At 35.9% G+C, this 11,863-nt stretch overlaps 1 protein-coding gene across 1 annotated transcript; it reads left to right on the plus strand.

Annotated features, from left to right (window-relative positions):
* The first annotated feature begins 1,668 nt into the window (after nucleotides 1-1,668).
* Nucleotides 1,669-11,551, plus strand: LOC107852078. Its single transcript, XM_047412155.1, has 2 exons — nucleotides 1,669-2,088; nucleotides 10,559-11,551. Exons 1-2 carry the CDS (start codon nucleotides 1,669-1,671, stop codon nucleotides 11,549-11,551), a joined length of 1,413 nt encoding a protein of 470 aa, XP_047268111.1.
* The last annotated feature ends 312 nt before the right edge of the window (nucleotides 11,552-11,863 follow it).

Consider the following 11,863-nt stretch of genomic DNA (forward strand, 5'->3'; position numbering starts at 1 on the left):
AATTTACAGTTCTACTTTTGTTTAATAGCGAAATTTACCCCGATGTCATACTATGGTGTTAAATACACTCCTATTGTTATCAAAGTTAACAAACACACCTTACTTTTAACAATTTTCCACAAGAACAATTTAGAATTCCATATGTCCTAACATTTGGGTAAGGTGGACGCCACGTGGCATGCCACCACACCACCAAATTTTATTCTTTTTTCTTTTTTTTATTGTATCTTTATATATTTATAGTAACTCTAATCAACAAATAAATCCAACTTCATTCTCTTTACATCTCTCCTCAATGATCGGCTTGGCAGAAGGAAGGTAGAAGATTTAAAAGTTAATTATATGTCTTTTAAGATCACATGATGAAATACAACCATGGTCCTTGAATGCAAATTTTGTTGAGGATATTAATGTATGTTGAAAATATGTAAAATTGTAATTTTGCTACAAAATATATTAGAGAATGATCAGAGTTTCATGGCTTTCAAAGTTTAATATGGTATATAATAAACCAATTCTTTTGTAATCCTCACATTCCGCAAACTTTGCAGCAAATAGCATGGTTAATATCAGTTACCAAGTTGTCATTCTAATAAAATTCATTCTCACTAGTGAAGATGGTATAATATTTCTCAAAAGGATAAATACATATGTATACACTTGAACTTGTTGGGTTTTCCATGTTGACACCTCAATTAATTCATCTTCCTATTGAATACTTAAGCTTAAGTCAAATTACACCTATTAAACACTTAATGTTGACGTGTCATTAAATATATGTTGTTCTATGTTTTGATTATGACTATGAAATATGTAAGGACTAGGTCTGGTATATGTTGTGTTGTAGGACAGTTGTACACTGCCGCACTCTGCATAGTTTTGTCCTGTAGCAGAACAAATGTGCAGGTGCATAGTGTACAATAAATCAACACTTGGACCAATAAAATCCCATTCGATATTCTCACACTTTTATATAAGAAAAAGAAATCAAATTTTAGAAGTAGTTATTGCATCTGATATTTTTGTGAAGGCAGCAAAAACCCTTAGCCTCAAGTTCATAGAATTCCATGATTCTTTAAATTTTCTTTTATTGAGTCATGTTCTAGAAAATAATTTACTCCAGTATTGTGAGTAAAGTTCTCCTTATTTTCTTGATCTTGGTTAGGTAGAGTTACCTAAGGTTGGTTGGCCAGAGTTAGTCAACTGAGTTAAAGGTGAGACAAAATTGTATGTAGTAGGTTTGTAACAGAGGTATTATAAGACTTAGGATTTAGAGTTAAATTTGGTCGAAGTCTGTAGTCAGAGTTGATTGATTATAGTAGATCTTGAGAAAACCTGTGAGGACAGGTCATGATTTTCCTCTCTTGATAAAGCAAGGAGGTTTCCATATAAAAATCGTGTACGTCTATTTACTTTTAGCATTTAATTTGTGTTCTCATTTTATTGTTGCTTATTTCTTATTAAAGACTAGGTCCCCTTAGTGGTGATGAACTCTTACGATTCAACAATTGGTATCAGAATGGTGCATTCTAAATTGTTCACACTTAGAGTGGATCCTTGATTATGGTTGCACCATAAAATTTGGAGGAAGGACAGTAAACCACTAGACCACCTCGATTTAATGTCCAATACTATGGTTGATGGCAGACAAGAATGCACAATTTTATCATGGCTAAAGACAGTGAGCTATGGGATATGATCCTTGATGGGCTTCATGTTTCTGAGAGAGAAATTAAGGAAGGACAAATCACTAGGCTGGTTGCTAAAACTCGAAGGGAATACAATGAGGAGGATAACAAAAAGATTGGAAATAATCTCAAGGCTAAAAAGTTCTTGGTGTGTATCATAGGACCTGATGAGTACAATTATATTTCTGCTTGTGAGAGTGAGAAGGAGATTTCAAACTGTCTATGGACTGCTCATGAGGGAACTAGTCAGGTTAAAGAATCTAAGGTAGATATGTTGACTACACAGTATGAAGCCTTCACTATGAAGGAAAGTGAAACCATTCAGGAAATGCACACTATATTTACCTCTATCACCAATAAATTACTCTATTTTGGTGAAGTTATTCCACCCAGAAAACAGGTGAGAAAGATACAAGGAGTTTTTCTATAGTCATGAGAGAGTAAGTTTAATGCCATTTTTGAAGTTATAGATCTAAAAACTCTTACCATAAATGAGTTAATTAGTAACTTGAAGATCTATGAACTGAAGAAGCAGTAGGACTAAGAAAAGAAAAAGCCTAAAAAGGAAAAATCTTTGGGTCTAAAGGACTCAAAATCTTAGTCTAGTGAGGAAGATGAAGATGTTGCCTACTTAGCTAGAAAGTTCATTAGGTCCATGAAGAGGAGTGGAAAGTTTCAAAAGAAGGGCAGCAGCTGCAAGCCAGCAGGTACAAATTGATGAATGCCCAAACTACACCTTCTTATAGGATAAAGCGACCGCTGTCAAAATATAGTAATCAAACTAGTTTGGGGTCAAAACCACAGGGAATACATGGAACTATGTCTCAAACTTGCTGAATCCACCGACAGTGTAGAAAGTAAATGGGGTTTTTGCTTTGAACAGTAAGTTGTAACAAAACTCGAATGCTTTTAGTTGTAAATAATATGAAACAAACACTAGGATTGTGTTCCCCCTGGATTTCTAACTCAGTAGGTTTATCGTGCTCCATTGAACCATCCCAAGATCTTGCATGCAAAATCTAATAAGTTATGTGTCAATATCCGTCTTCTGAAATGCCTTACTGAATTTCACTCTTTACCTTTTGAGTCTTAGAGTGTCGTCTTACTAACCCTTATCCTAGATCTCAGATTATATTATGTTTCGTGAAACGGCCCGAACCATGGCCTTATCATAATGGACATCTCGAGCCCAACAAGGATTAGAGATTGCCCCGTTAACCCAACCTAACCATTATATCAATCCACAAGAGTCAAATAAACTCCAAATATATAATAAGATAGTGGAAACAAGACTATTGATCATAACTTAATAAGTATATAATCAATCCATTAATGTCAACATACTAAACCAACATACCCAAGTCCACAGTCATCCACAAAGCCTCTACAAATTCAAAGTCAATAATATGTCAGGATATGCCCCAGACAATAGCCAAAACCATGTCTAATACAAGTGTATGACATAAGGTAGAAAGACCACGAAATGTATTCCTTTCGAAGCATGGAACCTCACCACTTCAATGTCAACACATGAACCGCTCGAACACCTAGTCACTATACAGGAAAAGAAGAAGAAGCTCCGGCCATTGTATTGCATGGGGATACAATGTCCGTAGATGGTTAGCAATTAGAGAGCTAGCATGTAACTCGGGAATAAGGATAAAATAGTGCCCTCATTCAACCAAGTTAAAACATGATATTCAATCAAATGTATATACATATATACATATAGTGTCAGGAAAGGGGACAAGGCTTAGCATGCATTTTGAAGCACGTGATCATGAAACATAAAATAGAGGACTCTAACCTTTCACTCATTTAGTTTAGAAAATTTGAATGTCCCATCCATATTAAGGAAGTGGACCCTAACCTTAAGCAATTTTGACCCTTTGGACCTGCCGGTCATATTAAGCAAGTAAACTCTAACCTCAAGCCATTTTGGCCCTTTTTAATAGACCTTGGGACTCTAACCCTTAGTCTATGTAGTGATATCCATTCAATTCAACACTTAGGGACTCTAACCCATTTAGCCAATTTAAACCACCAAGGTCACAATTCAACACCATATATGACCACAAGGTCTTCATGAAGCCATTTGTCAACCATTTACTTTAACCAGCCAATGACTTAGTTCAAATCATAACTAAATCAATTTATGGTCATCAAAACCCTTTCAAAACAATTCATTTTTCATTAGCATTCCCATGCCAAGCTTTAGTTCAAAACACAATTCAATTTCATGTCTAGGGACTCAAATCCTTTTCAACCAATCAAAGCACCAAGGTTACCAATCAACTCATTACATGGTCAACAAGGTTTTACAAAACCGTTCACCAACCATCCGTACTCATTAATCCATTTCTTTAATTCAAAACATCATTAACATATGACTAGTTATTTCTCTTAGACATTTTCACAAACACCATGAGGGCATACCTTTAGTATGACCATAGACATTTTCACAAACACCTTGAGGGCATACCTTTACCATGACCAAAACCCAAGTGAAAACCATCAAGATTAGGGATACACATGACCCATTTATTAAACCAAAATCAACAATCACCCAAATGTGCAAACCATCACCAAAAATATGTATAAACACAAGTTAAACCAAGAGTAAACAACACTCAATCATATGCAACAAAACCCTCAACTTTGGTTTTCACAACCAACTTTGGTTTTCACAACCACCATTTAGGAATGAGAATCATACTTCAAAACACATGATATTTGAGAATTAATAATGAGGAAAGAGTCACATGCCTTAAACAAGATGATTCATGAAAGGAACTTGACCCCTTTAACCCCTAGATAAACACCTCTTTAAAAACCTAACCTCCAATCTTAAAGAGAGAGTTAGAGAGTACCTTTGGAGTGTTTAATCTTTCCAATATGAGTTATGAGAGGCCTCAAAATTATTTAAGGCATGGGGACTTAAGGGTTTTGTGGTGGGAAATACCTGGAATACCCTCACCTTAAAAGTTGAGAATTGCTCGCAGGAGGGTACGACCCCTCCTCTAGACCGTACCCTAGGTTATGAGTGGTACCATTATCTTGTACCATAGGCCTCACCTTGATCCCCCAAACTTACCAACATATGACCACACATGGGTAACTCATATCCTATTATACAATAAGTATCCTACAAATCATACACTAGACAGAATCCACTAGGTCAAGCTTAAGGCATGATACGACTTGGAAACATACACCTCATACCCTAATATATGAGAAGTATGATGCCTAACCTGAACTTAGATAGAATGCAACCTAACCATGATGACCATCATTTGAAAAATAGGGTATTAAATTGTATCTTATCATACGACATATATGCTCAAACCGTACGTTGTCCAGAAACTCAATTTTAGGAAATTTTATAAGGGTTCAAAGCCAAGGTGTTTTATTTTGAGTCTCGAGTTATTTAGATAAATATAATTAGCCTAAGGAGATGAATATGATTAGCCTATATTGATAATTAAATTTAAATTACTGTTGTGATTATCTTTTCCTAATCTCTACCTCTCTTGTGAAGTAAGTAGTGAATATAGGTAGGTTCTTAACATTTAAAACTATGACGAAATCTATGAAACTAAAGTTGATCACAATACATGCAAGAATATTAGTTGGGAACAAAATTTCACTTTCCATACTTTGTTATTCAGCCAGGGTTCCCAAAACATTAGCTAAGGGATTTAGTCAGTCATTATTGTGAAACAATCAATGGAATTCATAATTGAAAGCATTAAATCAATCTTACAATAATTTACGATGAAAACACAAAGTCTCAACTTGAATAATAAACTAAAATCTAAGAACACAATCCCAAGATCAAAATTGAATCTTGAAATTAAAATATATGTTTGTGAATGATAATAATGTGTAAACTGACTAAAAATATCAAAAGGGTATTTATAGAATACATGGAAACCCTAGGAAACCAACCCAAAAAAAAGAGAAAACTAGAGTTGGTGGCCACTTATGGGTCGTAAGTGGCAGCTACGGGCCATAGGTGGCCCCATATAGGTGTCATACTCCCAAAACTCCTAGAGGACTCTGAAACTTCAACCTTCTGTACTTTGTACTGCACCTATGAACCGTAGGAGCCCATCATAGGTAGCAAACTTTGATTTTTTAGCTTTTAAATCTTTGTATTTCAATCTTCTAACACTTTTTATGACACCTACGCCAATAGGTAGCACCTGCGATCCGTAGGTGCTACGTAGGTGGTCCAAAGCTATCCAAAACTTCAACGATCACTTTTTTTCTCTTGTTTAGCTTCCAAACCTAGTTTCTTGAAAAATAGAATACAAAATACATCATATCTAGAAAAAAAATCCCAAATAACTGCATATTTTTGTAGTTTTAAGCATCGAAAGTTCCATGAAATTATAGCACATCACAAATGAGCTTTGTTATAAATTATAATGACCTCATTTTTGGTGATTTATGTGAATTATCTATTTCTGTGTGATTTGACCATTTTATCCCTCTTCGTGGTTGTATTGTGGTATATCTAGAGTGTGAAGATAATTGGCATAGTTCTCAATGTATTTCTATGTAATTTGTACAAGATTATGACTTTTGATGGTTAAAAAGACTAGTTAGTTAACTTTGGTCAACATTTATTGATCTATACATTGAATGGAAAAACAAACTACGTCAATATATTTAAAACATTAATTTTAGGTTAGTAGCATGGTTGGTGTATTTTCAAGATTTTTATATCTCATTTCAACCCTCGATTCTGAAAATTGTGAAATTGAATTTTGGGGGTCAACTTTGTGAAAACAACATTTTTTTCAAAAGTGTGATTTGAGTTAGAATCATCGAATTTAACCTAATAGTATAGTTCATTTGTGTTCTAAGGTTTCTACATGAATTTTGAGGGGTCCGCAGAGACTTGGAATTCTCCAAGTCTCCATCTGGTACACCACTCATGTTGTTCACCGTTTAAGTAAAACTTTGGTCACTTACGAGACTTGACTTGACAACCAAAGTGTCGCCTAAGAAACACCAAGCTTGCTTAAGTGAATGTCTCTTAAGCGACCTGGCGATCACTCAAGCGATACCTAGGTGGATTATATCCCCCATTTATGTAATTTTCACCATTTATGACACTTGGATCTTGGGGATTCAACTTTTTGGGCAATTTCTTCCATTTTTAGCTTGGGTAAGCTCCAAACATTCTATTTTAATTATTTTTCTTTGATTCTTTTCATTTAAATTCTTTTAAAATTTGAATTCAAAGGAGGAATTTGGGGATTTTGGCTCATAAGGCCTAAAATTAGGAGTTGTTTCATTTAGACCCCAATTCCAACCTGTTTTCCCTTTGGTTTTCTTTTATTATTCCTTTAATCAAGGGAAATATATTTTTTGGCAAAAATTCTAGTCTTATACTTTTTTTTTATAACTCATTCGGGGTCAATTTGATCGAGATATGGGAAATATAGGTATCATTGAATTTTTTTGATGCGTTGATTCATAGTTGTGTGTTTTTGTCATGACCTAAACGAGGGCCTGATGTTTCAGCTTTTAACGGAGCATTTTAGGCCTTTTCCTTATGATAATTGTCTGTTTTCAAGCAACTATTGTTGTATTTAACATTGTACTTTAGTGTTTTCAGGATAAGAACTGAGCGTAAATAATAACTTGGATAAACTGGGCAAAACAATGAAAAAATGACAAGCGACGGCTTCGACGACGGACCGTCGACCTTGCGATGAACCATCGGCCTAAACTATCACCCCAAAATAGAATGCAGAATCACTGGAAGTCCTACGACAATCCCTACGATGCACCATCAACTTTGTGATGAACCGTTGCCCTAAAATAGAATGTAGAATCACTAAAAGTCCTGCGATGGTCCAGCCAACGTCAACCTTGCGACGAACCGTAGCTTGAACCATCACCTAAAAATAGAACATGGAATCACTGAAGCTCCAGTGATAGTCTAGGTGATGGACCATCGCCCTAGTGACGAACCGTCGCTCGACCCGTTGAACATGAAGTGGCAACTCCGAATTTAAATTTTATAACCCCAGTTCTGGAATCATATAAATACTAAGTATTAGGTTTTATTCCATATCTTTTGATAGTAGTTTCATACTTTCTTCTTTATTGAGAGATGTGTAACAATTTTCATTGATATTTGAAGCTAGAAATTTAGATCTAATCATTATTCTCTATTTTTTCCATTGAAAGTTGAGAAGAACAATATTGTAACTTTTGTAAGTACTCTCTTGAAGTTATTTATGAACATCAATATATCTTTGATATCTTATATGGAGATGAGTAGCTAAACTCTCATAACTAGGGTTATGGGAGCCTTAATGTAGAGAGCTGTTAGGGGTTGTGAATCCATTTGATTTCTAAAATCTATATAAATTGCATGAATCTCTCTTCATTGTAATGACATCTCTTGGTTGCAAACTTGAGAAGTGAGCCCATGAACACCATTTGTCTGATAAGAAAGTGGATGTTGGAAAAAGAGGTAATTCACATGAAATCCATAGGTTTACCCCTTGGATCAAAGGTTCATTCCCTAATGGGATGAACCCTCATGAGAGTTTTATTGAATGATACATGAATCCTTCAAGTTTGAAAGAAGAAAAGGGTAAAATACCCATTAAGTGTAGAAACAAGTGGGTAATTCTTAGAATTCAATACTTCTTGCAAATGAAATTATAAGTTAAAATTCAAGCACAAGTTCACAACCCTAACAGTTTGAAAATCTTGGTGAGCATAACTCTAGTTAACTCATTTTCATTGAAATTATATTTGTATTAACTCTCATTAGTTAGACCGCTATGTGATACAAGAATCAAAGATCATTATTAGTGATACAAGAATCAAAGATCATTATTAACACATCAAAACCCCTTTTTTTACTTTGGAACCTTAGATCAACAATTTAATAACAGTCATAATACTTAGTGAACACAGTATTCCCTGTGGGATTTGATACCCAACCCAATTGGGTCCTATATTTGACAACGATCGCTTACACTGTTGCAAGAAAGTTGTAATTTGGGAGTATCAAATTTTGGTGCTGTTTCTGGGGAATACGGTTGTCAGTTAAGTTTGTGTTTGTTTATTCACCTTTGGTCAAGTTTATTAAATTTTACTTTTGTTTTTTGTTTTATTTTATTTAGGGGAGTTATTATGTACGCTAAGTACAAGGAGATTGGGTGCACTATTTTTACCAATACATTCGAAACCACAGTTAATTGGCAGAATGGCAGACCCCCAAGATGCTGAAAGTTTAGCCGCTCTGGTTAGAGCTCAACTAAACCAGTAGAATGACGGTCAGCAGGCACGTCATCCTAATCCTTATGATGATGATTTGGGGGATGATGACTTGTTAGATCATGTTAAACCAAGGTGTGCAGAGAATGTGGTTGTACCAGTGAATCAGAATATAAATAGGAATCACCCCTTTAGGACAAGGCAAAAACGTCAAACAGTATAGTTTGATTTGAACGACGATGAAGATAGAATGGATGGAGTAGGTTTAACTGGAGCTATCATTCCTCCATCTTTACCATCAGAAGCAAAGTTTAATATTACCAGTACGATAATATAACTTCTTCATCTTAAGGGGTTTTTTGGTGGTCTTCCCGGAGATGATCCAAACATGCATTTGGTGAACTTTTTCACCATTTGCAAGTCTTTTGATAATCCAGAAGTGGGTCAGAATGCTATCCACTTGCGTTTGTCTCCATTGTCTCTATGTGGGGAAGTGACACTATGGATAAATGAACTGACTCCCAACTCTATAACTAACTGGGGGCAGTTGAAAGAAGCTTTGCTAGAAAGGTTCTTTCCACCTTCCAGAAGAGTACAATTGAGGGATGAAATCAATAACTTTTGATAGCTTCCCACTGAAGCTCTTCATGAGACCTGGGGAGGTTTAAAAGAAAGCTGATGTATTTCCCAAACCATAACATGATGGATATTCCTTTAATGGAAACTCTTTATTAGGCTTTGAACTCTATTATGAAGCCAATTATGGATAATATTGCAGGAGGGTCATTTGTCGACCTTACTTTTCCAGAGGCTTCAGAGATGCTTGATTAGATGACCAAACAGAGTAGAGTTTGGTATACTAGGGATTTTATGGTAGCAATCCCTATTGTGTCTGGTAGTATGATTGTAGATCAATGCAAGAAGGAGGAAGAATGTGACCAGGGTATGGCACATTTAAAGACACAGATGGATTTGTTGACTAAGTATCTATTGTTTGGAAAAATAAAGAAGGTGAAAGTTGTTGCATCCCAGGGAAGATCTAAATCTCATTCGGAAAAAGACGCAAACTATCTAAATAATCAGGAGGTTCTCGAGGCAATATCTAAGGAAGTCAAGGTCATAACTATTACAACAAGGTTGGTTACAAGGATAGAGATCGAGGGAACTAGAAGAGCAAAAATGATAGGAGTGGACTATATGTACCTGTTGGAAGTAGAGATAATCCTGCAACTAGCTCTAGAAAGATGTTCATGGAGGAAATAATGGAGAAATTATTAAAGGGAGTTAAGACTACCAACTCTGGGGTGACTACTATGAAGTAATTCGTCTTCCATGAGTTAGTTGGTAAGATCACACTCTACCTCTATCAAATAGTTGGAGCAAAAAATAAGCTAACTCTTACCGGCATTGAATCAGAGAAAGAGCGGAACCTTGCCAAGTGATACAGCTTAGAACCCTTAAAATGATAACTCTTGCATAGCAATTACCACACGGAGTGGCAAGGTATTACCAGGCCCGTCTGTGGGAAAAGCTGTGATTGAAGACATGATTGAAGAGGATATTCAGAATGAAAAAAGTTATCCAGTGGATTCTAAGAAACACCATCCAACCATCAGTAGGTTGACAAGATAGAGAATAGCAAGGGAAAGGAGACTGAAGTAGTGGTTACTACACTTTCAAAACCACCTCCTCTAATTCCCTATCGATTGAAAAAGAAGGCCAATGACACAAAGAAGTTTATGGCCATGCTTAAGCAGTTGATAATTAATTTGCCATTAGTGAAACCATTAGAGCAGATGCCCGGGTATGAAAAGTTTATGAAAGACCTTGTCATGAAGAAACGGACAGTTAGTTATGAGCCGATGGACAATATCCATTATTGTGATGCTATTTCTATAAGGTCTTTGGTGCAGAAGAAGGAAGACCCTGGAGCATTTACCATTCTATGCACTATTAGGTCTCTTGATTTTGCAAAAGCTCTATGTGATTTGGGATCTAGTATAAACTTAATGCCACTATTTGTGTATAAGAAATTGGGTTTGAGGGATCCTATTTCCACAAACATGAGTCTAGTTATGGCGGACAGGTCTGTGAAGCTTCTCGTGGGGATTCTATATGACGTATTAGTAAAAGTGGCCAGTCTCATATTTCTGACTAATAATGTCATTGTTGATTGCGAGGTGGATTTTGAGGTGCCCATATTCTTGGGTCAACCTTTTCTCACAACTGGAAGTGTTCTTATTAATTTGAGGAAAAATGAGCTACTATTTAGGTTGAATGATGAAGTAGTTCAATTCGATGTATGTCAGTCCATGAACTGGCATAAAGACATGAGCGTCTTTTCTATTGTGGATGTTTATTATAAGGAGGAGCAGGAAGTGCCTATAGGAGAAAAGTTTGTGGTTGAGACTTTAGCTGTTGTATTAATGAATTTGGATCAAGATGGTATTGAAGATTATGAGGAGATTGTATGTGCGCTGACAGGCTTGGGGTCTTATTCTTATGCACCTAAGAAGCTAGATTTGGACTTGAAAAATCGTCCAAGTCCACCGTCCAAGCCATCTATTGAAGAGCTTCCTACTTTGGAGCTAAAACAGTTACCTGGTCATTAGAGGTATGTGCTCCTAGGCAGTAGGAATACACTCTATGTTATTATTACGGCTGACTTAGGTGAACAATAGGTAAAAGCCCTCATCTCTGTTCTTAAGAGATATTAGAGGGCTATTGGTTGGAAGATTACAGACATTATCGGCATTCCACCTGGTGTATACACACATAAAATTCAGCTAGAGGAAGATTGTGTCCCTACTATTGAGCATCAGCATAATCTTAACCCACCTATGCAAGAGATGGTGAAGAAATAAATTATCAAGTGGCTAGATACAGGAGTGGTATACCCCGTCTCAGCTAGTAAGTGGGTAAGT

The sequence above is a fragment of the Capsicum annuum genome, chromosome 5, assembly GCF_002878395.1.
Source record: "Capsicum annuum cultivar UCD-10X-F1 chromosome 5, UCD10Xv1.1, whole genome shotgun sequence".
NCBI classification, from domain to species: domain Eukaryota; kingdom Viridiplantae; phylum Streptophyta; class Magnoliopsida; order Solanales; family Solanaceae; genus Capsicum; species Capsicum annuum.